This window comes from Callorhinus ursinus, unplaced genomic scaffold (genome assembly GCF_003265705.2).
Source record: "Callorhinus ursinus isolate GAN/ISIS: 27379988/994484 unplaced genomic scaffold, GSC_fseal_2.0 scaffold17, whole genome shotgun sequence".
NCBI classification, from domain to species: Eukaryota; Metazoa; Chordata; class Mammalia; order Carnivora; family Otariidae; genus Callorhinus; species Callorhinus ursinus.
In genome coordinates this window covers 16,294,410-16,321,233 of record NW_027397079.1, presented here as the reverse complement: position 1 = coordinate 16,321,233, position 26,824 = coordinate 16,294,410, and the positions used below count along the sequence as shown (strand labels likewise).

Genomic DNA, 26,824 nt, shown 5'->3' with positions numbered 1-26,824 from the left:
AAACTCTGACACTCTCCTTACTAACTTCATTTTGTTTTTTATAAAAGAATGATGTTAACCTAATATTGGTTTATTATTTTCAGATGAATTAATATCTTTAAAGTTTTTTTTTATTTCTAACATGGTAAATATTGATAAATGTGACTCACATAAACATTCTTTGGAGGGTTCTGAGACCAAGAAATTTAAGAACTTCTAGGAGGACAGAATTAGAATACATCATTTGCTGTGTATTAGAAAAAAATTAACATAGTCTTCCTAAAGGGGTAAAAATGGGAAAAAATAAAAAAGCATTTTATTTTTATTTATTTTTTTAAAGATTTTTATTTATTTATTTGATAGAGACACAGCGAGAAAGGGAACACAAGCAGGGGGAGTGGGAGAGGGGGAAGCAGGCTTCCCGCTGAGCAGGGAGCCCAATGCGGGGCTCAGTCCCTGGACCCTGGGATCATGACCTGAGCCGAAGGCAGACTCTTAATGACTGAGCCACCCAGGCGCCCCTAGATTTTTTTTAAAAAACAGATCATCTTGACTTTAAAAGATTTATTTTAAATCTTTTAAATCTATGGATGTGAAATGATGTTTTAAATGACTGAAAATAGTTTTAAATAGTATTAACCAAAAAGAGGTGTGATAAAACCACTTAATAGTTGTTAATCTGAATAAATAGTTTTTAAATCATAAAATGGCACTTAATTGACCTGCAATAACTGGCTTGTTAAATCTAAATTAAATCATCTGAGGCACTTAAAAAAAGTAGAGTTCTTAAAGATTTGCAGAAAAAAATTTTTTAAGTGTGGAGAAATAGCAATGCTAGTTGTATATGGAACCAATTGTTGAAGAAGCCTCTAGGTCTTTTAAATAGAGGTCCAATTCCACTGTGTGCGGAGGGAGGTGCCCCCCACCAATCCAACAATACATTCAATAATTCAACTCAATTTTGATACTATCTGGAGATAATTGGTTTCACAGGTTAAAGGTTCACTGCCCCCAACCACTTCCGACACCAGTCGCTAGCCCAGATTGTTACCTGTACTTCCCACTCACTGGCTATAAATCAGAAGTTCAACTAATTTGCCAGAGCAGCTCAAAGAACTCAGAGAAACATTTTACTTACTGGATCACCGGCTTATTATAAAAGGATATAACTCAGGAACAGCCAGATGGAAGAGATGCATAGGGCAAGGTATGGGAAGAGACCTCCAAGCTTTCATGCCCTCTCAAAGGGCACCATTTTCCACAAATATCCACGTGTTCACCAACCCAGAAGTTCTCTGAGCCCTGTCCTTCTGAGTCTTTAAGGAGGCTTAATTACATAGGCATGATTCATTAAATCACTGCCATTGGTAACTGATTCAACCTCCTGCCCCTTTCCTCTCCCAAGCCCAGAAGTGGGGTAGGAAGATGGTTGGTACTGGAAGAGAGAGACACAGCGAGAAAGGGAACCTCTAAATCACCAGGTTGGCTCTCCTAACCTATTTTTATTTTTTTTTAAGATTTTATTTATTTATTTGACAGAGAGAGACACAGCAAGAGAGGGAACACAAGCAGGGGGAGTGGGAGAGGGAGAAGCAGGCTTCCCATGGAGCAGGGAGCCCGATGCGGGGCTTGGCCCCAGGACCCTGGGATCATGACCTGAGCTGAAGGCAGACGCTTAACAACTGAGCCACCCAGGCGCCCCACAAAAAAGCATTTTAAAAAAGGAAGATTGTAGAAAGAGATCAAACAGTGTAAGTAGATGGTTTTAACTTACCAGAAGATACCATCAGAGCATCTTTAAGAATTTAAATCCAATCCAAACATTTTAAATTACGCTATTATACTCCTAAACTAGGGGAATGAAAATAAAGAGGAGAAAATGGAAGTATCGATTCTAATAGTTTACAAAATAGAATTCAAGATGGGAAAAGCACGAAAGGGACAAAGAAGTGTTTTACATTAATAAGCTGACCAAATCTACCAAAATGATTGACCAGCCACTGATTTGAAATGTGTGATAAAAAGCAAAACAGAACTAGATCATGAAATGGGCAAAGCCATAATCACTGTGGAAGACTGATAATTATATCCTACACACCAGAATTAACTGCCTGTGTATGGGCTGAACATGGTCCACAGGTATTTTGTCTGTTTCACAGTATTTTTTTTTTAAGTGATAAAATGCCAGTTACTATTACTACAAAACAAATCACCCCAACACTTGGGGTGTGGAGAGATTCAGAAGTGGGGATGACTTGACAGTAGGGACTGGAGTCCTCTGGGCGCTGGTTTATTGACATGTCAGGTGTCTGGGATTGCGAGACTTAAAAGACCAGAACTGCTGAGCAGAGGGCCCACACGCGGCTCTCCGTGTTTCCTGGCTTCTTCACATATGGCAGCCTCAATGCAGCTGGATTTCTTAACATGGTGACTCAGGGCTCCAAGTACAGTATTCAAGGAAACAAGGCAAAAACCTCATCACCTTTTATGACCTAGTCTCAGAATGTGACCATGCCAGTCACATAGCATCATTTCTCCTGTATTTTATTAAACAGTTATAAACCTTACCAAATTTAAGAGGGAGGGACACATACCCTCCATCCTAATGAGAGGACTGTCAAGTTTATGGATAGGTTTCAAAACCTCTCAAACCTGTGGCCACACATTGATTTACATTTCCTTCGGATGCACAAACACATTCCCCCTTTCCAAAGATCCCACTCCCCCACCATGCCCCACCTTGCCCTTCCAGAGTCTAAATCTGGTCCAAGTGCAGCTAAACCTCCTCACTCATGGTTCCTCAGTCAGCTCTTTGAATATTTGGACAGTCTTCTGCCAGGAGAGATTAGTAAGGAGTAGTAGATACGTTTTTGAGCCACCTAAGTCCTAGTTCTTTTGTATTCTCTCTATATTTTGACTAAAAATTGATCAGTTCCCTTTTTTTTTTTTTTAGCTTATCTCTCTCTTTCATTATTTTGGATAAAATAAACCATTGATCCTTTCAGCATCCTTCATGGGAATCTACTTAGCCAAATCCACCAGTGGCAGGTATTTCCCCCATTTTCCTTGTCACCAGGGCCAACAGTTTTGCTAAAAATCTGCCACTTCATCCTCTACATTGACCATCTCCTCCAGACCCTTCCAGCTCCCTACTGCCACCAGTCTCAAAGCTAGTACCATGTATTTTAGGTTTTTGTTAACCAGATTTTGTATTAGTTACTATTGCTCTGATAACAAAACACAAAACTTAGATGTGTAAAGCAGCAACCTAGGATGACTCAGAAAACTAGGATCATAATGCCTACACATGGCCCCTTTATGTGGTTTGAGTTCTTCACAACATGGCAGCCTCAGGCTAGTCAGACAAAGAGGGTGGCTCAGGACCCCAAGCACAAGTATTCCAGCAAACAAGGTGGGGGGGGTGGTGGGGGACTGCATCTCCTCCTTTGCCTAGCCTTGAAAGTCACATTTTGGGCTGTGTCATTTTGGTCCGCACAGTCACAAGCCTGCCCAGATTCAAAGGAAGGGGACAGGAAGAATGTCCCAGAATTTCTCATCTGACAAGTTGTTCATAAAGAAGACAAAGAAATGTAGTAAATTTGATTATTCCTTGAATTGTGACCTCTTAACTACAAGTGTTGGATTTTTTCTTTAAACCTTTAAAAAATAACTTATACCATTGGTTTTTTTGTTTTGTTTTTTATAGGGATCATGAATATGCCTACAGGATGGATTTTGTGTGTGTGTGTGTGTGTGATAACAGATCAGTTTTAATTCTAGCACCTGAAGCTGTACAGGGGTACGCTTTATCAACTTCATGGGACTGTTGTACACATTCAATAAAGTGACGACTGTGCAAGACCACTTAGTATCTCACAATCAGGAACATACTTTTGAATTGTTTAAACACAATCCACAGAATTAAAAACAAAGTCAGAAGCCATCCACAGTTATACTAATTGTCAATTAAAAGTTTTACAGTTACTACTTGATGTAACAGCCAATACCTAGTATGGGGTATCAAAAGTGACTTCAGATTCTCATCCTGTTGTAATCTATGGAGAAGGTTTCTCGAGCAGGTACGTGATTGGCCAGAGGTGGGCGCCACCAGGACCAGAACAGCAAGTAAAGTTCTACCACAGTTTCTGTAGTTTTCACTGTTTTTTTTTCCTTTGTCAGTTAAAAGTGAACAGTGAGAATTAAATACTTATCTTTACATATACACAAGGTATGCTGTGAAAGCATATTTGCTTACAAACATATAAAAATACTTGTTAACTAGTTTGATAAGAAAATAATGTATAAAAGTATATAGTAAAAACAATCATCTCTGACCTCGGAAAGATCAATTCCATATTTTATATTACAAACAAAAACAGTTTTAGTTTTTTTGAATCCCTTATCCAGAAATACTTGAAAAGGAAGACAGACAAATTATTTTTTACTCTCCACATGGCTGTGAAAAGAGTTAACTTAAAAAACTAAGAACACTGAAATGCCTTAAGTTCAGAATAATTCCAAATATTTGGCCACACAGAACATTACTATCCTCTTCAGGAGTGGAGCACTTAATAAAGGCTTCATATGCAGTTTTTAACCTATAAATACAATAGGCATTTGATATTTTGGCCACTGGAAAACAAAGGCTGTAGCATCAGTAAAGGTCTGAGATGTCTCATTTTTTGTGGTTCAATTCAGTGTATTTCAGGTTAACTAAAGTTGACATCAAAATTTTTAAAGATAGGCAAAAATACACATTTTAAAAAAATTCCTTACGTTTCTATTTAGAGTAACAATAAGAAATATGATTCCAGAAGGTAAAATTATTTCACAACCTATGACTTCAGCTTGGCAAACAGCTTAGGTTCCAAAACTGATTCATCCCTATTAAAATGTAAGCCCTTAAAAAAGAAATGTGTCTGTGTATATAGATCAGTATTTTTAAGGAATCAGATAATCTTTGAAGCAGCCTTAGTGTTTCTTTTAAATCTGTCTTGAAATGACCATAGGATTAGCTTCACAGAAAGGATTAGCCAGCTTCTAGGTCTAAGGCTACCACGGTGATCGTCTTCTAAGGCTAGAAAGGTCCCAAGGTGATGTGTAGGATGGGTTTTTTTTTTAAGAACTAATATATGAATAAGGATTTAATATAGCTTGGAATAAAATTTCCAATGATAGCATAACGTAAATTTTTTAAATGCTGTGTGTCAGCCTAGGTGAAAGTAAAGCTCATGCCTCTAGTGAGTGATTTGTGTTAGATGACTGACTCAGTAAGTGGATCTAGTGATGATGGGCATGATATTGAAATGCTGTAAAGAATTGGAAAAAATTGTTTCATTAAAGAAAATTAGGAAAAAACAATGTTTCTTAAATATGTGAGTTTAAATATATATGTACATATTTATATAAATGTTTGTATTCTTGAAAGTTTATTCAAGTTAAAAATTTTTTTTAGATCTTAATTGAAAAAATAATGGACCAAGTATTTGAGGTTGCCTCATACTAAAGCATATAACCACTTTAGAAAAATGTAATGGTGATATCTGATATATATCAGATATCAGTATATACTACTTATATAAATAGTATTCTATATATGCTTTTTCCATCATGGAAATTTAGAGTTTTATTTTTTTAAATGAATTAGATTGAACTTCCTTTATTTATATTTTTGCTGTTGCCTTATTTTACTTCTAAAAACTTTTTTATTTTTTAGATTTTATTTATTAGAGAGAGAGAGAGAGAGAGACAGTGACAGAGATAGCAAGAGAGAGAACAAGTGGGGAGGAGAGGGAGAAGCAGGCTCCCCGCAGAGCAGGGAGCCCGACATGGGGCTCGAGACCCTGGGATCATGACCTGAGCTGAAGGCAGACGCTTAACCCACTGAGCCACCCAGGTGCCCCTAAAAACTTTTTTTAAATGCCATTAGGAAAATAGCTTTTAATTCTCTTTAAAATTCAATTTTAAAGGCTTTCATATGTGGCTAAATTAATCTAGAAACCTTATTAAAGTCTACAAAATGTGCATTTCTCGGAAGCGAGATAATTGAATTATGTACAGTGTATCTGTATCTTTCTAAATGTGTTCTTCAGGTTTTGCCATTAACTTGGTATGATTTTCAACAAATTACCAACCATTAATTCTCTCATTTTTCCTATCAGAAAGCCACTGTTTTTATCTTTTTTTTTTTTTTTAAGTTTCTGTAATCTTTGATAGTCTTTGGTTTAAACATAGGGAGGTAGACTTCCAGTTCTTTTGACCTTGTTCAAATGATTTGACTTTTCTACACCAGTCACATTTTAAAATTGGGGTTAAAAATGTCTCTTCCCCTTATAGCCCTCTGCTTTTAACAGTGTAAAATGCTGAGCAAGTAAAAGAATTAAAGGTACTCAAGTAAAAACAAATAATAGTTACTTTAAAAAAATATTGTAAACGTTCTAGTTAATCTGATATACTCATTTTTAGTACAGAGTTAAGCTGAAACATTCAGCAAGCTTAATATTTTTAAAAACTTTTAACATGTTTAGTAATTGTGACTTACTGAAAATTGTTACGGAAATTTTAAAAATTGAGCATGTTAATAAAATTTCATTTGATAACAGTATGCAAAATATTTTTTTAATTTTTATATGATGTATTCATTTTGGCTTATGTTTACTCAGGAATAAAATGTTTGACTTTTACTGTAGAAGTATTTGTTTTAATGTTAATATTAAGACCATAGAGTATTTTCAGATTAAGTTGAAAGTTTTAGAATATTCTGGATTTGTTTTTGCCAGTTTTTAACCCTTGTTTCCATCAGTCATTGCTGAGAACATTTTATATTTTAAGTATGCCCTCCAACTAACAAAAACTGTCTAAGTTGAAGTATTGTGTGTTGATGCACTCAACCAGAGTTTTCTAACCTCCCCAACTACGAAGCTGCCTTACGGAAACATAAAATGGACATGACAAGGGCATTTTCCATAAATTATACCTGTCTTAGAACTCATACCATTTACATTTCTTATTAAAATATTTTCACCATTCAGTGTATAGCTTTTATTCCCAAAGAATCTAGTAGAAAGTAAAATTCTAAGCTGCCTCTGAATTTCTTTCTACATAATTGTAGTCTGGTTGTCATTAACACTATTTCATACATGCCTTTTCATGAATTAATATAGTTTCCATTTTTAAGAGTTAAGCATCAGTATGCACCACCATGTTGCTGTGCTCCTTGTTTAGTCATTTTTCCTTTTCTTGTTCACTTCTTTAGCATTTCTGCAATTAGATAAAAAAGGACCACAAAAACATCACTTTGATCAGCCTTCGGTAGCACCAAGGAAAAACTACTCTTTCACAAGAGAGGAAGTGAGACAGATTGATAGGGAAAATCAGAGGCTTTTGAAAGAACTGTCAAGACAGGCTGAAAAATCAGGAAACAAAAGTACGGTTCCTAGAAGATCGATTGTTCATCCCCCTAAGTTATATCATAGTGCCCTCAACAGACAGAGGGAACAACAAAGGATTGAAAGAGAAAATTTGGTAAGTAACTAAAATTTTTTAGTCATCAAAGAAAATGAATTGTAATGATTTGTAAGGCCAGCTTATAGGAAACCAGATACAGCCACATTTTCGAACTTAATTATGTAAAAGTAAGTATATATATGTATGGTATGAAATACATAATGAGCTGGAAGGTACAATATGTGCCTTTTTTTTTTTTTTTCATCAGACTGTCTTTTAGGAGAACATTAGATGAAAATACTGAAAACTCGCTTGTTTGGCTAGGTATGTTAAGTCAGACAGTAGTATAGGAAATGGTATTCCAAGGGTCAGATACATGTATCTTCTGTGAAGTATTCAGTCACTAGCCAAATCTGTTTCACTGTATTGTATCCTTGTTGGGCTGCTCCTTGAATGTATGAAAGACACTAATTATTAAAAACCACAAAGTTAACACTTCAGTGTTCTAAGGAATATATATGGGACTGTTGAAAATCTTCACATTAAAAGCTACTCTTCGTAGCATATCATTTTCTTCATAAAATCGCATTCATCATAATTGCTGATGTTTACTGAGCTCTGAACTAAACTCATTGTTCTAAGTGTCTCCAAATATTAGCTTATTGAATCCTGCAATAATTCTTTCTGGTGAGTATTGTTTTCATCCCCATTTTACTTATAGAATAACTGAGACCAAAGGGGACAAAGTAACTAGCCCAGGGACACAGAGCTCCTGAGTAAAGGGCTGAGCCAAGATTTTAAACACAGGTATTGTCTTAAACTAAAATTAGACCCTAATGAGCACATACATTCAGAGCTAAAATAATTGATAAAGCTATTTTTAAAATGACTGAAACAGTTTCCAGAGTTCATCCTCATTATATTTCATCACCAGTACAGTCCTATTTAACCATATACTTACCCAAACTTGTACCAACTCTTATAAAAAATTTTTATTGCCATCACTAATTTCAAGAGTTGGGGAGCTGGGAGCTGTATTTACAGAAAACAGTGAAGTCTTAAACCCTTCAGGAGGCTTACCCTGCATGGGGCAATGAGTAGGGAACAGCAAAGTAAGTTGAAACGAGGTTGGTGGGTAATGAGCTACAGGATAGCTTTCTGCACATGACTGTAGCAGTTTTCCAAGATTCATTCATGAATTTTGAAAATTTGAAGTTATGTCATGAACATTTGGGTTTACCTTTTTTGTCTATAAAAACAAACATTTGGCACATGACTCTGGAGCCTGTTTTATTTAACAAGCAATTACATAGTGCATACTAGTTTACAAATTTTAGGTCATTTAATCCTCATAGCAGCCTAATGACAGTGTTGTGATGGAAGAGAAAAGGAAGCAGCGCAGGTTGTAGGCACTTGCTCGAGGTCAGACAGGTAACAGGAGCGTATGCGCGTTACCAGTTTGGGGGTACTTTTTTTTAACAGCTTTTTGAGAGAATACACATACCATAACCATTTAAGGCGTAGAATTCAATGGGTTATTAATTTTGTTAAGTTGTAGTAAAACATATATAATGTAACATTTGCTACTTTAACTGATTTAAGTGGTCACTTTAGTGGCACCATCAGTATTTCCAAAACCTTCTTCATCACCCACATAGAAACCCTGTACCTCTTCATAACTCTCTTCCCCCTTCCCCTCAAGTAACCTCTAATCTGCTTTCTGTGTCTATGATTTTGCCTCTTCTAGATTTCGTATAAATGGAATAATACAATATTTGTTGTTTTATGTCACGCTTATTTCACATAGCATAGTGTTTTCAAGGTTCATTCATGTTGTAGCCTATATCAGAGCTTCTTTCCTTTTTCTGGCTGAATAATACTCCATTATATGTATGCACCACATTTTGAATATCCATTCGTCTGTTGATGGACACTTGGGTGATTTCCACCTTTTCACTATTTGTGAATAATTTTGGGGGGGAGTGAACACTGACATAAGGATCTGTTCAAGTGCTTGCTTTCAGTTCCTTTGAGTGTATATCTAAGAGTGGAATAGCCGGATCATATGGTAATTCTGTGTTTATCTTTTTGAGGAACCTGGGTTTACTTTTGAACAGTTGAAACCATTAATATGTAATGGTTATTCTGTATATGACTAGGATGAAACCTGTTAGCTTCTGTTTACGGATTCCATCATCCCTTAAATCATTTGTACATTTCAGCTATTTTCATAAACTGGAGAATTACCACTGTTTTGTTCTTTTTACTTTGCATACTTAGTAGTTTGTATATGTGAGAGATATTTTTGTCCCATTTGATATATCTTATTTGGTGTATTTGAGAACAGTAGAAATATAATGTGAACCACATGTGTAATTTAAAATTTTCGAGTAGTCACATTAAGAAGGTCAAAAGAAACAGGTGAAATTCTGGTAAACTATTTTATGTACTGAATAAATTCAAAATGTTATAATGTGTAACCAGTGAAAAAAATTAATGATGAGATACTATACTTCTTTTTTGGGTACCAAGTCTTTGAACTCTGTTGTAGATTTTATTTTACATTTAGAGCTCATCTCAGTTTGGACTGGCCATATTTCAATGCAAAATAACTTAAAGCTGAACAGCAAAATAAACATTTTATTATAAAATATAATTTGTTATGTTATTACAAGGAGAACTCATCTTCACATTTATGTTTAACTCTTCAGTCTCTAAACCAAAATAAAACTTTTCTTGGCTGTTCCTACAATTCTTCATAATGACTGATTAATTTTTCTTTTTTAAAAATCTGTTAGAAATTTCCATTGGAATTGTGTTAAATTTATATTTTAATTGGAGTGTTGGGCACTCTTAAAATACTGTCGTCCTATAGTATGTCTTTCCATTTATTCAAAGCCTTCTTTTTTTTTTATTCAACCCTTCTTAATATTCTACCTTAGTAAAGTGTGGTTTTCTTCAAAACTAAATATTTCTATGCTATTGTGCATGAAATTTTATTACATTTTCTAACTGCTTGCTTTTATAAACTCTTGATTTTATTTATTTTATAATCAGCTACCTACCAAATCCTTATTTAGGTCCACATTAGCTCTAATAGTTCCTCTGTGTGAGCTGATACACTTTTTAATGTTTGCTAGCCTGTTCATAATCAAGCACACATGCACGCATACACGTTACATACACAAGCACTTTCGTAGTTATGTGTCAAATGTGCTGCACAAGCAGGGTCCATTCCTTTACATTTTTATGATTTGTGTTCCTTCATTTACCCCATCTCTAGTGATAGAGACCAATGCAGATGGCTGACAGGCACAATGGCTAAAGCAGTTCTGTTCCAGTTCTCTTACTTGAGCTTGTTAGCCATCCAGAGGCAATTTAGACTGACAATTCAAAACAAATCGTTCTGTGTTGAGTAGGTAGAAAAGGAAGGAGGGCAGGGGCGCCTGGGTGGCTCTGTTGGTTAAGCGACTGCCTTTGGCTCAGGTCATGATCCTGGAGTACCGGGATCGAGTCCCACAACAGGTTCCCTGCTCGGTGAGGAGTCTGCTTCTCCCTCTGACCCTCCCCCCCCCCCAATGTGCTCACTCTCTCATTCTCTGTCTCTCTCAAATAAATAAATAAAATCTTAAAAAAAAAAAAAAGGCAAAGATATTGTATAAAACTGAGTGTGCTGTGTTTTAGAGTTCAAAGCATACTGTTAATCTTTCTGGTGAAGTTCACAGTCTTCATTATATGTTTCAAGAGGCAAATAATTGCCTTTCCTTCTCATTCACAAGGGAAATAAATAAAAGGAATAAAAAAGAAAAAGTAATCTTATCCAGTAGAGGGCGTGCTTGCTACATAAAGACTCAGTAAGAACTTGTTAATTTCCAAAAAGGGGACTCTTTTTTTTTTAAATTCATGAATTTTGATATATTCTTCTTAAAGCATACCTCCTTATCGTCATTTGAATAGAATATGAATCCTGTTTTCATGAAAGAGCACCAGAATAATCTTAGCAGAAGGCGAGAGGGTCATGTGAGGGAGGGTACTTAGTTTATATTTCTTTACTGTCCAAAAGAAATGAGATTATTTCATTATCTCAAATGTACATCAATTTCCTGAGCTGTCAGAGAAGGGGGTGAGGAGTAATTGAAGCAAGATCGGGGAAGGAAGGAGGATTCCTGAAGGAATGTGTAAGGATTAGAGCCTAGAGTTCAAATGGAGCTAATTAACTTTTTTTTTTTACTTTCTGAGAATATGTATACATATACACACACATTACAAATGTATGTAATTAGTCAATTTTAAATTCGGAGAAATAAAAATATGTATATATATTTGAAGATTTTGTTTATTTGAGAGAGAGAGAAGGAACAGTGGGGAGGGGCAGAGGGAGAGAGAGAGAGAAGCGGACTCCCTGCTGAGCAGGAAGCTTGATGCGGGGCTCCATCCCAGGACCCAGAAATCATGACCTGAGCTGAAGGCAGATGCTTAACCGACTGAGCCACCCAGGCGCCCCAAAAATATTTTTAAAGTAAAAGTAATGCATATATAAATTCAGAAAATTCAGACCATTCTTAAAAACATTAAATGAAAAATAAAATCCTCCTTCCATCTTCTGTTCTTTGCTAGTCCAGAAGAGGAATTTTAGACCTCTTAAATAGAAAATGAATTAAGGGGGCGCCTGGGTGGCTCAGTTGTTAAGTGTCTGCCTTCGGCTCAGGTTATGATCCTGGAGTCCTGGGATGTAGCCCCAGGTAGGGCTCCCTGCTCAGTGGGGAGTCTGCTTCTCCCTCTCCCTCTGCCCATCCCCTCTGCTCCCATGCTCATGTGCATGCTCGCAGGAGCTTGCTCTCTGTCTCAAATAAAATCTTAAAAAAAAAAAAATGAATTAAGGGGAGAGTGATATGTTGTCACAAAAATGAAGATTTATGGTAAATCTCATCCCTAGTGTAAGGATTCATGTTGTGAGTGTTGATTAACCTCAGTACCTTTGCCCTGAGATCAGTCTGGGTTTCCTTCTTCTCTGGTTATTGTCTGTGTCTCCTTTCATAGAAGAAAAAAGCTAATGATAACTAAGTTTGACTTTAGTTGTAGAAAAATAAGAACAGTCCTGGTTTTCCCTGACTATAGAAGGCTTGTTACCCTTTAATGTCCTTTAGGGTCTTTGCTTTATCACTTCAGAAGAATAAAGCACCTCTCTTCTGCTGCAGAAATCATTAACATAATATTCATTTGTTTTTAACTTTCTATTTCCAAAGAGGACAGGATTCAGGCTGGGTTAGTTTTCTTTCCAAAAAGAATGATACTTCCTAAATAGAAAAGAAATCTTTGGACAGACTATCTTGGGACTCATTGTTAGAATCTGATTAGAGGAGCAGTTCTAAGATTTTATAAACCCCAGATTGGTTAAGTAACCATTCTTGCCATTTCTCAATTGATGAAACATAAATTTGTTGAATGTCTGTTATGAGCTATAAGACACCAGAAGGAATATAAAAATATATATAAAATATTGCCCTGTCATATAATTTATGACTTAGCCAGGAAGATAATACTATTATATGTCAAACAACTAGAAAATATACAAAACAGTGTTAATAATAGCATTAATATTTAATAACTCTGTACTGTATGCCAGGTATTGCTGTGAACATTCTATATGCATTATCTCACTGCTTACAACTGACTCTTGGAAGTTACTTCATTGTTAATATCCATATCAAGTCATGTTGTCTATAATCAGTGGCAGAGCCAGGATTTAAATCCAGGTCTTTCTGACTAGATAGCTTACATTTCTGGTCACTAATACAAATGTTAAAATATTTTTATTTTAAAATTAAATTAAAACTGTCATTTTTAAGTTGTACCCAGAAGTTCTAAACTGTTGACTAGATTAAAATGTATCTACTTTTGATTTTGGGTTTTAAACTATAATCAATACTTCGTATTTTGATAGTCTCTATAAGCAAGAGCTATTTCTGTTTGATATCCCTTAGGTTTTGCTTAGCTCGTTATATTCTCATGAGACATACAAACTCATATATGATATGTTCCATGTGGTTTGGATAGCATTGATATCTCTCTTATTTCCCAAAGTTTCTGCATATAAACTTGGTAAGTGACATATCAGGACAACAGAATGGGTTTATTCTTTGCCTTATTGTCAAATTATTTCAAAACTGATTTTGATCTTAATGACTTCATATGTTTTATATCTGATGAATATGCATTGCAGTTTTCTTAAAATTAAAAAAAAATACATCTAGCCAAGTAAATTTAGGAAATTAGTTTATCTCAAAAACAATGAGGCTTCTACCAGCAAAAAATCAAAATTAGTAGTTAACTGAACATACCAAGTTTTTCGTCCTCTCCATCCTACCCTCCACAGCTCAGGGAGTAGTTAATAGGATAACCAGCACAGCCAGTGTTGCTCTGCCCAGTAAAATGCACTGACAGTGTGGTACATAGGAAGTTTCTTAGCTGGTTGTAAATGTCTCGCTCACTCAGGCACGCAGTAGTGTTCTCTTCCCAAACTATAAATTACCTTATAGGGCAGTATTTTATATTTTTTTCTTAATATTCCTTCCAGTGTCTTACAGAGCCCAAAGCAATTACAAACTGTAGGTAGAAGAGGTGTAATCTTAGGAGATTTTGCCCCTAAATTTTACAGCTTCTCTGTGTGCAACAAGAGAAAGACAACATGCTATGATGTGGCAAGACCACAGACTTTACAGATGGAACCGTGTTTATTTTATTTTTTTTAAAGATTATATTTATTAGAGAGAGAGGGGGCACACAAGCAGGGGAGAGGGAGAAGCAGGTTCCCTGAGCAGGCTCCCTGCTCAGCAGGGAGCCCAGTGTGGGGCTCGATCCCAGGACCCTGGGATCACGACCCAAGCCGAAGGCAGACGCTTAACCGTCTGAGACACCCAGGCGCCCCTGGAACCGTGTTTAAATCATAACTCTCAGCTCAGCAAAGAAGACCACTAACTGTAGTTGGGTCTGGCTTCCTGAGGGAGTTAGGTCTGTTCTAGCCTTGGAAGACTAAAAACTGAGAAAGGCCATTTCATGCAAAAAAAAAAAAAAAAAAAAGCTGGCAGGCTGAGCTCTCTCAGTTGGTCGGTTTACTGCTTCCTGTGCTCTGTACCTCTGCCATTTGTCTCCAGGCTCAGTTCATTTCTGTTAAGACCTTCCTCTCCTTTCTCTAAACAGCTGTCCTCCGGAATATTTTGACTTGTTCTACCACCATCTCACACTTCTCTGGAATTACTCAGAACACCGAATCGAATAGAAGGGCAGGGGTAAGACTGTAAGAGCAAACACAAAGTTGAGAAAAAGTTCTGGAGATGATTGGTGGCCATGGTTCATTATGACATGAATATACTAAATGCCACTGAACTGTATGTTTTTAAATGGTTAAAATGGTAAATTTTATGTATATTTTGCCAAAAAAAGAAAAACCTCAGTTGAGGCAGAAGGAAAAAACAGATTGTGCAAGAAACTTGTCCTGTGACTGAACTCATGAGGCTGGTTTTTTTAACGAGAATCCGAGGGCTGAACAATTCTCTTTTCAAATGAAGATCACCTTGCTACAGAGATAGTTTAACTAAATAAAGAGATAATAAAACAACGATAGATCAGTTCCTTGATCCATTTGGTCTGCTTAAATATTCCTTTCTCAACAATGCCTGTCAAAATCAAGCAGAAGAAACTTTCCACCTTCTAATATGTGAAGAAAGAAAATAAAATTCAGAATGTTACTCATTAGATTCTGTTACTGAATCATATTAAAATACCAAGTTACTGGATGTTATGTTGCCTTGGCTAGTTGGTTTATATATCCTTTTAAAAGCTTTACATTCTAGGGCGCCTGGATGCTCAGTTGTTAAGCGTCTGCCTTCGGCTCAGGTCATGATCCCAGGATCCTGGGATCGAGTCCCGCATCGGGCTCCCTGCTCAGAGGGGAGCCTGCTTCCCCCTCTCCCACTCCCCCTGCTGTGTTCCCTCTCTCGCTGTGTCTTTCTCCATCAAATAAATAAATAAAATTTAAAAAAAAAAGGTTTTACGTTCTAGAGTAGTTGATTTTCAAACTTCTTACCAATAAAAACTTTTTCTTCCAAACTAAATTTGATGAGGAATCTTTAGTATATAAAATATATAAAACAGGTGACATGGCAAGCATAGAGGGGCCGATATGGGAGTGGGGGACCTGAGAGCCCTGGGCACTTGGCCTCTCCTCAGTGTCCTATGTTGGGGCCCAAATGGAAAGTAAACAGGTTGAAAGCCAGGGCTCTGTAATCGTATACAGAATTTATAGTAGTTTAGATAGGTTTATGGTGATTTCTAGGGTTGAACACACTGGGCTTTTAGCGTTATATTACTCCCATTATGACCGTTCTGTGGTTTAGGAATTTCAGCTTATAGCACCTTTCCTAAAACTGTAAGCTGACAGACAGACGTGCCTGTGATCAGGTTTTAAAATCATAGTGGTTTTACAGGATAGGTGGACCCTTAGATTTTTCTGAAAGTATATTTTTTTCATATAGTATCTCAAAAGTGATTTAAAATCTGTAATATAAGGATCAATCAAGTATTTTCCTATTTAACACTAATTTGAAGGACTATCTGTACCCCTATGTTTATCACAGCATTATTTACAATAGCTAGACAATGGAAGCGGTCCAAGTGTCCACGGAGAGATAAATGGACAAAAAAGATGTATATATACAATGGAATATTATTCAGCCATTAAAAAGAATGAAACCTTGCCATTTGCAACATGGATGGATCTAGAGAGTATAATGCTAAACGAAATAAGTCCAAGAAAGACAAATACCATATGATTTCACTGATACGTGGAATTTAAGAAACAAAACAAAGAACAAAAAGAGAGACAAGCAAAAAAGCAGACCCTTCCTTAACTATAGAGAACAAACTGATGGTTACCAGAGTGGGGGCTGGGGGGTGGATGAAATAGGGGATGGGGATTAAGAGTACATTTGTCATGATGAGCACGTGAATACTGTATAAAATTGGTGAATCACTGTATTGTACGCCTGAAACTAATATAACACTGTGTTAACTATACTGGAATTAAAATTTTTTAAAAAGTATTTGCCTGTTTAAAAACTTACTGCTGTTTTGCTAAGTTATTACTATAACTTCCTGCTTATTGATACTTACCTAACATTGACTTTCAAATTAATTGTCTTTATTTTTTTTTCAAATTAATTGTCTTTAAATGAAGGCTTTATTGAAAAGGCTTGAAGCTGTGAAACCAACAGTTGGTATGAAACGCTCTGACCAACTGATGGACTATCATCGCAATATGGGTTATCTCAGCTCATCACCGTCCCCAAGACGAGTGAGATCAACTCTTGGCCAGTATAGCCCATTAAGTAAGCATATTCAGAATTATTTTGTATTTACGTTTGTGTATTTCATCCTTTTTAAAAAACATAACATGGGGGCGCCTGGGTGGCTCAGTTGGTTAAGCTACTGCCTTCGGCTCAGGTCATGGTCCCAGGGTCCTGGGATCGAGCCCCGCATCGGGCTCCCCGCTCGGCGGGAAGCCTGCTTCTCCCTCTCCCACTCCCCCTGCTTGTGTTCCCTCTCTCGCTGTCTCTCTCTCTCTGTTAAATAAATAAAATCTTTAAAAAAAATTTAAAAATTAAAAAATAAAAAATAACGTATTATTGGCTAGAGTTTAAAATAGCCGACTTCTGGAATGCACTGTTATTTTTCACTGGAATGTTTTGTCTTTTGTTAGTTCACTTAATTTCAGGCTTCACTCACAGCATGTAATGGCAGCAAAGGAAAGAAACCTGTAAGAACAGTAGTATCTTCGATAATGGAGAGGCTTAATTTCATTACATTTATTGAAGGAAGACATGAGTAGATAACGCTGTTGCTGAAACATTCCCTCTAGCCAGTTAAGAATTATTGTTAGTATCTTCCAGCCCTTATATGTACTTTGTCTTCCTCACTGGATATCTAAAACAGGAATTAGTCTGTAGAGTCATGAGATATAATCCCTCCTGATGGTTGATCTGTTGTGATCAGCACACACCCAGCTCGTGGTATATCCCAGAGAATGTAGCATGCGTGACCACTTAGCGCTGGGGTATGTGACACAGAAAGGCCAGACATTCTCATGTACAGAAGTCTGTGCTGTTATTTCACGTATGCGTTCTAAACTATAAAAAAGAGAAGCCAATATTAGAAGAAATTTGGGCCCACTTAAAATGTCCCAACTCCCCAGTGCTCATGTGAGTGTTAAACACTCACATGACCAGTAATTACGTTCGTTCATTTCATTCTTCAAGCATCACTTCCTTGGTATAATTAGTGACTAGGATAGGTTCTTGTTCCAGTAATTCGTACTTAGCATTGTGCCTTGAATGTGGTAAATTATTTGTTGAATAAATTCATAAGTGGTTATACAAAGGTTTTTTTTTGTTTTTTTCACTTGAATCATTTGAGCAGCTTTTTAAAACCTTAATTCCCATCCCAAATCTGTTGAATCAGAATCCCCTAGTGTTGAGTCTGGGCATGTTTATTAATACATGTTTAATTTCCACAGGGAATTCTGAAGTGCATTCCTGTTTGAGAATTATATTAGACTAATAAAAATGCATGTGAGATAGGGAAGAAAAATTTATTCTGGACTTTAAATTAGGAGAGGAAGTTTATCAGGTGATGATGTATCTATTTAGTTTAAATAAAATTATTTTTTTTCTTCATATATTTTCAGGAGGAGCTTCTAGAACATCCAGTGCTACCAGTGGTCTCAGTTGTAAGAGTGAGCGACCAGTTTTTGACACAGGGCTGTTGCTAAGACCTAAGCCCCCTAATGTTCGTACAGCTTGGTTATAAAAACTTTTTGCTTTAAGCATTGTTCAGTTCTTATTGAAGTGCTCTTGTACAATTCTCTGTGTAAACATCTCTAATTTAAGATATACAACGAGTTGTAATTTTATTGTAATTCAATGCAAAATTGTTCTCAAAAAGACAATGTAAAATCAGTGTTTCCTATGAGGATGTGTTTCTGTGAGATGTATATGTATTTGATAGAGAAATGGTAGTATGCATGTATATTTTCTCAACATAGAAATTGATTCAGCTCTTATACTGATGAAACAATTATGATAATATCACTATAGCACATTGGACCCAAGATGTTAACGATATTGTTCTTGTTTTATGTGGTTTTTTAGAAGCTTTAAACCATGAGCATAGCTCCTAAATTTGAATTTTTCTCTTTGCTCCAGAATTTAGGTGGTATAACTCAGAATTTGATTGTAAGACTTGATTGTACACTTTCTTATTATGAAACAGAACTTGAACTTGTTTTCATTGGGGGAGCCGATTTAGATTTGGTGAGTAGATTGAGAGAAGCTTGTGCTGGGGCAGTCCTTGTGATTCACCAAAGGCACCTACTACCTCTGTATAAGTGTGCTGAGTTAGATCTTAAAAATGTGATCAACCATTCCAGACCATTTCAAACTGTATTAGGAAGTTCAACTTGGAAGGCCCTCTTCCATATTCTTACACGTTGAGGTAAAATACCACTGATGATTCTGAGAAATGAGGTAGACTTTAGAGCTACAGTCCACTACATTGTGAATAGGTTGTCCAAGGACCAGGTATGACCATAAGCAAATAGTTGTTGAGCAAAACAGCACCACCAGTTTGAGGAGCCGAGAAGCAGATCCTCAGTTGTGTCAGAACAGTGATTCAAGAGATAACTGTTGACAAGTTGTGTTATGTTTAGTGTTTGCTATATTAAGAGAGAAGATAAGAAATGCACGGTCTTGAAGCTTTAGAAATTCCAACTACAGTTTTTAAGAGCTGAGAAAGAAAACTAAAATATAAATGGTAAAGGAGAAATATCACACATTTGTTGAGGCTACTTTAAATGTCATCTAATATTCTTGTGTTGTTTGGTTTGGGCTTTTGGGTTGGATCCTGGAAGTACCATTTTTTACAATGCCACTTTTGAAATCCTAGTATTCTTAATGGAATTAGTAATGGCAAATAGGGTGTTGTATAGTTGACTTTTGAAATTAGAATATTTTTCTGTCAAACCCGTGGACTCTCATTTCATAGAACAAAGTATATCTCAGTTGTGGGTGCTTCTGCTCTCTTGGTCATCATTGTTTCATTACTGGCCTTTTCAGTATACCTTTGGAATGTACTGGAAAGTTTCCATTTTAAATGCCAAATCTTTTTTTAAAGCAAATTCTTGATCTGTAGCCACAATAATATTTGTTGTTTATTTTTCCAGGTTAACGCAAGCTTTGTAGCATGTTTTCCTGAACTTATTTTTCTTACCACCTTGGGCAGTAAGCCAAACTGCATTTTGCTAAATTATCAGTTCAGAATTTCTTGGTATTAAGTTGGTATTGATAGATTTTTGTCTAGATAGGGCCTGTGAAGTGTGGGAACAGTGGTGTTAAAAAAAAAAAATTCACATGAACACAACCTGTGAGATTTTTCTGCTGCTTTCTTTGGGCTGTAATGTTCGTTCATTGTTATTTGATACTCTGTTCTGGTGACCAGGTTCTTAGATCATTTAGTGCTCTGCTTTATTTATTAATCGTAGTTATACTAAACCAAGGGTGTTTTGTTTTGTTGTGTTTTTAGCTTATTGCCCTTTCAATGTTTGTATAACAACTTATCTTTACAAAGAGTTAAGATAATGCTGAATTTAAAACTCAGCATTTGGACACCTGCCTGATATTGTAAGCCAGTTTTTAAAAATTGAGTTTTAAATTGTTAGGGAAAAATATATGTATATATGAAACCTTTAGAACCTTTTACATTCATAATGACATTAGTCTCTGAATATATTTTATATGGCCTTTGCTGCCCTATGTCCGGATACAACACACAATTTTATAGATAAAGCTATACTTTGATTTTAGATACTAATTTAATGCCTTTAGTTTTACTGCTTTGACAAGAGAGGTTAATCTAAGTATTGCTGATAGCAGGGATTCAACTTGAAGTAAACGTTGAGAAAAGCAACAATATTCATCTTTTCAAGGCAGAATTTATAATTCCATTGTCATTATTATTCCTATATGATAAGTAAAAATAGAAGGATAGGAGTTGAATATGCTATTCTCTGATAAAAGTCAAGGTACTTTGAAGTTGTTATGGTTTAGGGACACTTTTACGAAGGAATCATAAGTATATTATTTTCATTTTCAAGAACTTATAAAAAGGTAAAGGATCATCTAGCACTATTATATATTTGGTTCACTTGGACCTAATACATATATTCTTTGAAGATTTACATCTGCAACTAGAAATTACACTAATCCAAGATCTAATATTATTAGGCAAGATTCTTACTGAGAATTATTCTCCTATCTGTCAAATGTTAAACTAATGTTGCCTCCTAAATTTTAATAAGATTTTATGAAAGGTTTTGAACTATTAAGATTATTTCCTAAGGGATAGCTGTTATCTCACACTTTCCGTACTTTTTTTCAATCTCCATTAAAAAGCTGCATTCTCCAAATAAAATGTTTCTGGTTTGCTTATAAATGTAGTGTAATGCAGTTGTTTCCAAACCATTAACCCAATGTCCAAAATGGATAGCTAGACAACTTTAAAAAGAGGTCATTGTGATGCTTGTGTGCTTCTCATCTTCAGATTCAAATACTGCACACTGTGAAAAGTATTATGACCAATATAAAGTTGGAGACACAAGTTGAATTTAGTATATTTTAATTAAATTCATAAAATGTTTAATATCTTAAATGCCAAAATCTTAACCTATACGTGATTGTATACCATCCTAAAAAATGTTCTTAATGGTAATGGCTACTTTATTTCCATGAATAAATTAGTAATAAACTTAAAAATCAACATCTTTTTTTAATTTCCCAGTCTGTTACATGTATTAGGCCTGAAGAATTAGCTTGACATAGTGAAGAAAGAAATGAAAGGATTAAAGATAACTGAGTTTTGATCCTGTACCCATCTCTCAAGTGCATTTTCTTTTTTTTCCCCATAAATTAAGAAGTGTCAACTGCATTTTCTTGTTCTCATTTTAAACATTAGAATAATAACTTTTATGTGCTTTTACAAGCCTAAGAGTTAGAATGAAGTTGGAAGGAGGAGAGGGTATTAGCTATTTATATCCTTGAAAGTATGACATTTATGTGGGAAAGAGTTTGCTTATAATTACATTGTTGGTCATTATCTCTTCAAACCACATCATCTAATTTGTTCTGTAAACTTGCTATAATGCTGCATTGGACACTCTTACAGCCTCACGGAATTTTATTTATTTTTTTAGAAAAGATTTTATTTATTTATTTGACAGGTAGCAAGAGCAGGAACACAAGCAGGGGGAGTGGGAGAGGGAAAAGCAGGCTTCCCGCTGAGCAGGGAGCCCGATGCGGGGCTCGATCCCAGGACCCTGGGATCACGACCTGAGCCGAAGGCAGACACTTAACGACTGAGCCATCCAGGTGCCCGGAATGTTTTTTTAAGACATCAACATTTCACATGCATTGTGAGTGATAAGAAATACCCTTTTTTAAAACTTACTGTTAAAACATCAGTTTAGGACCTTTTTTTATGAGGATTTAATAACAACGATGCCATTGGAATAAATCACGGAGCAGCTCCAGCAGTAGTGTATTTGAGCTCCCAACTGCAGAGTTCAAGATTGCTTACAGCAAATAAGATTACATCATAGCAGAAAGTTTTGATTTTAAAGTTCTGGTGACTGTTTTTTTAAGCCACTGAGAGAGATTTCTGGAGCCACCATGATGCAGTCTTAAAGTTCTATGCCTCTTTCAAAGTATACTTCGTTAAGTTCAGGTAAGTTGCACTATTTATTCTAAGATGATGTTTTTAAGGGTTTACTGCTTTACAAAGTAAAACTTAAGAGGTAACATGTCATTAATTTACTATAATGAGACATGGGTTTTTTTCCTAGGAACCTAATTTCACATCCACTATTGTAAGATGGTAAAAAAACATTTAGTCACCAAAAAACTATTAAAAACTATGGTTCCAAATTCTTACAGTATTTATGTTACAATGATAGTCTTTACCAACAATCACACATTTATTTCATGTATTTGGAAATTATAGCTGATCTCCAAGTTTGCAGTATGCTTTGTTTTCTTTATTTTATTCTGAGAATGTTTTATTTCATGAAGAAAAAACCTGGTACTAAGTAAATATATCATCTTTGCATGTAGTTATGTATACTAACTAGAAAAACCTAATTCTACCATTAATTTGAGAAGATATAATTTGAAATTATATTTTGGGGAATGTCAGAGGGACATGAGAATGGCATTCCAAAGATTTTGCTGTTTATGTAAATATTACAGAAAGAGGCACAAAACATAAATTGTTGCTGTTACATACATTGTGTATTGTTACAAAGCAAACACGTGCATCACCACTAACCAGATCCAAAGTTAGAATATTGCTAGGACTCACAAGATCCCTGGGCAGGGGGGCGGCACTCCCTATCAGTCATGACGCTCTTTGCCAAAAGTAACTGCTATCTAGACTTCTAACACGCTAGTGTGGTTTTGCCTGTTTTTGATTGTCATATGAATAGAACTAGATTCTTTTGTGTCTGCCTGCTTTTGCAGAGCATATTTATTATGTTTCTGACGTTCTTTCATGGTGTTGCATGCCGCTGTAATTCATTAGTTCTCATTTCTGTATTCTAGCGTATGACCACACCAGGATTTATTTCTCCATTCTGTGGTTGACAGACCTTTGAGGTGGTTGCCAGGTTTTCGGTTATTATGAGTAATGCTAATATGAAGATTCTCTGTAGATGTGTCTTGATTACATGTGCCTGCACTGGGTTGGCATGTACTTAGGAGTGGAGTTGCTCGGTTATAGAGGCCACATGGTTGGAGTTTTCCAGCGTGAGTGTACTAACTAGTCCCTGTTGCTCCATGTCCTCACCGACATTTAGTGTCAGTTGTTTCCATTTAACCGTTTGGGTGGGTGTGCGTGCAGTATTATCACGTGATTTAGTCACAGTGCTCTAATACGAGATTGAACACCTTTTCGTGTTTATTGGCCATTGGGATATCTTTAGTGGAAGTGCCTATTTTCCTATGGGTTGAGTGTCTGTTTCTTGTTGATTTGTAGGAGCAGTTGCATGTTCTGGATACAATACAGTTCCAGTGTGAGTTGTGTTACAAATATTTTCTCCCATTCTGGCTTGCTTTTTCACTATAAATGATGTCTATGGACAGAAATGCTTAATTTTACTTTAGTCCACTTTATCAATCTTTTATAGTTAGTACTTTTTTTAAATGTTGGATTTTATGAAATTTTCATTTACGCAAGCTCATGAAGATATTCTGCTATATTGTTTTCTAGAAGTTTTGCCTTTCACATTTAGTTATGTAGTTCATGTGGCATGTTGTCTCTTTTTCATGAATGATACCCGTTACCTTAATTATCAGCTTTCAGCTTTATTCTTTGGGCTTAATTTGCTGTTATTTTTCTAATTCCTTGAAATGGATGTGTAGTTCACTGATTTTCAGCCTTTTTTTTTTTTTCAGTAAACTCTACGCCCAATCTGGGGCTCAAACTCACGACCCCGAGATCAAGAGTTGCATGCTCTCCTGAGTCACCCAGACCCCCAGCCTTTCTCCCTTTTCCAGTAGGTGCATTGAAGGCTGTCAGTTTCTTCTGAGCATAGCTTTAGCTGTTTCCCACAGTTGTGATAAAATGGTATTTTTCTTTTCATTAAGTTCAGAATATTTTCAAGTTTCCACTGTGATTTCTACTTTTTAACCCATGGGTTCTTTTAGAACATATATATATATATATCTACATATACATATATATATATATATATTTTTTTTTTTAAGAGTGATCATGCCTGCGAGCATGGGAGGGGGAGAAGGAGAGAGGGGGAATCTTAAGGCTCCACCACGCTCAGCGTGGAGCCCAACATGGGACTCAATCACATAATCCTGAGATCATGACCTGAGCTGAAATCAAGAGTTGGATGCTTAACCAACAGAGCCAGCCAGGCGCCCCTAGAATATATTTTTAATAGGATGTTTTAAAGTTACGATTCTGTTTTGGGTTTATACGAAAAATTGTAGAAAAAAACTTGAAACTCTAGATCAGGGGTCAGCAACTTTACAGCCCATGAGCCAGCAGCCTACTGTCTGTTTTGTGGCTTTTACCTTTTTAAATGGTTTTTTAAAATCAGAAGAAATATTTGTGACACATGAATATTATATGAAATTCACATTTCAGTGTTCGTACATAAGTTTTCCGGAACACAGCCATGCCTCCTTCATTTTACTTGTCCAAGGCTGCTTTTGCAATGTGGCAAAGCTGTGTTGTGTCAAAAACCATCTGGCCAACAAAGCCTGAAATGTTTACTGTCTTGTCCTTCAGAGAAAGAGTTTGTTGACCCCTGCTCTGGATGGTGTTTTCTTCCAGACAGGATTTACTTTTGCTCCTGGCAGGCAGCAAGGGTGCTTGAAGTCTCAAATCGTGTTAAAATAGAGATGGAGTGGGCATCAGTGACCACAGGGGCTATATTTCCCATACTCTTATTGTTACAGTGTCACCCTTCGGGGTACTGGTCCCCACATGGATGTTTACCAGGAGGGCTCCCCTTCCTTGGAAGGCCCTGGATTCTGGGTTTTGTCATTTTTTCCCCAAGAGGTTTTCTGTTTCTAGTTCCTCATCCCCGCGGCTCTGTTTTCCACATACTGAAGATCCTCCCTGGGGAAAACTGACCCTCCGATACTAGGCTCATTTCTCAGGGTTGTCTTCCTCCAAATCGTGGCCTTGGCCCCATAATTTCACGTGCCTTACTAGCTCCCCAGTGCCTTCAAGCAGATTTTTATTGTAAATACTTTGAAGCCCTTTTCTATTTGTTTTCAGAGGGAGCACTGTTTGCATTACCTAGTCTGCCAATATGGAAATGCTTTATAAACCACAAACACACTTGTTTTTTTTTTTAAGAGAATTCTTAAGAATTGGTAAGAGCAGGGCTGCATTTAGGGAGAGAGCTTTGCAGGAAAGGGGACTAATGACGAATTCCTGAGGGCAGAAGGCTCAAGTCTGAGTTGTTAGTTTAAACCCTTTGCATCTTCCCAGAACTTCCAAATGTGACAGCTTGGCAGAGTGATGGTCCTGTGAGGGGATTTGTAAAGGTAGGATGTCCCTTACCAGTTGACAGCATCCTGACAGAGGCTTCGTTCTAGGAGTCTTTAGGCAAATTTGCACTCCCTGAGTACAATCCAGGGAACCCCAGCAGAGCTGGGAGGCTGACCAGATCACACGCACAAGGCAGATAACGTGTACTATTTAATAAATGGTGACTTCTCCTCTCCGTTTCCTGTTCCATGCCCGGGAGGACCCAGTTAAAAGACTAGAAAACAATTTTGGTTCTTGGTTGGGCTGGGAGAACCTACTGTTTCATTCATTGCTTTCCATTCCCAGCTGCTTTTCATGGCTCCTCCCTCACCTAACTCTTAGGTTTCAAAATACTGAAAGGGCTGCTGGCCTTACTTTAAGATAAGCTCCATGAAAGTATCTGCCCTACTAGCCTGCCCTGCTTTTCTTTCCTCTCCATCAGCAACAGAGTTTGGACCATTCATCCCATCCACGGGATGAAAAGCAACATGAGGATATAATGTATCCAGAAGGTTTATGACGGGATTGAGAAACTTTTTCGCGCTTTCACCTGTTCCATCGGCATAGACATGCACTACAGTAGGGACAGATGTAACCTTGGATATTGTGGTAAAACAAAGCAGCCGATTTTTTACTGGGGAGGTAGGAGTGAGTAGGTGGAAGAGCTTGGGAAGGAGGGTGAAGAACAGGAGGTACAGAGTCACTGCACCCCTCAAACCATCCATCAGGGAAAACATAAAACACGTGGGCCTTTCAAGCTTTGCCTAGGGTATAGGGACTGGCTTCCAGCAAATCACTAACAGGCTCATGCTCTATGAACTGTTTGTGGTCTTTCCAACTAGAAACTGTAATTTTTTCTCCTGCTCACTAGTTTATGAGAATCAAATCCAAAACTGACTTTGCCTCTAGATCTTGATAAATTGTTACCGTAAAGAAGTGCTGGCAGATACTTTGTATACTTGAGTATCTAACTCTATTTTCTTTTGTTCCCCCTCCTGCCACTCCCCACATTTCATGTTACCCCTTCTCGTCCTACTCAACCAGGATTATATTAGACATTGCATTATATAATGATGGCCATTTCACTCCTCTCTCCTAACCCCATGGAAGTTTCTTCCAGAGTGGGTTCCTGTCTTTTTTATCTTCCACATAGCCTAACAGGTACTAAATACTAGCCTGCTAGCTGACTGTCAATGCCCACCTGTCATAAAATTCTAGGTATCAGTTCTCTACAGGCCCCGAA

At 36.6% G+C, this 26,824-nt stretch overlaps 1 protein-coding gene across 9 annotated transcripts in view; it reads left to right on the top strand.

Moving 5' to 3' along the window:
* CFAP97 (cilia and flagella associated protein 97) overlaps positions 1–20,946 on the top strand; it is a 47,569-nt gene extending 26,623 nt beyond the window's left edge. For 7 of the 9 annotated variants that reach the window (XM_073902313.1, XM_025885976.2, XM_025885973.2 and 4 more), the window contains 3 exons: positions 7,235–7,503; positions 16,661–16,811; positions 18,167–20,946. In XM_073902313.1, the coding sequence (XP_073758414.1) occupies positions 7,235–7,503; positions 16,661–16,811; positions 18,167–18,288 (542 nt within the window). In that variant the 3' untranslated portion in view covers positions 18,289–20,946. Of the gene's footprint in view, positions 1–7,234; positions 7,504–14,625; positions 14,715–16,660; positions 16,812–18,166 lie in introns of those variants that run through there. The other 2 variants (XR_012381128.1, XM_073902315.1) reach the window with 2 other exon arrangements.
* Positions 20,947–26,824: the final 5,878 nt, after the last annotated feature.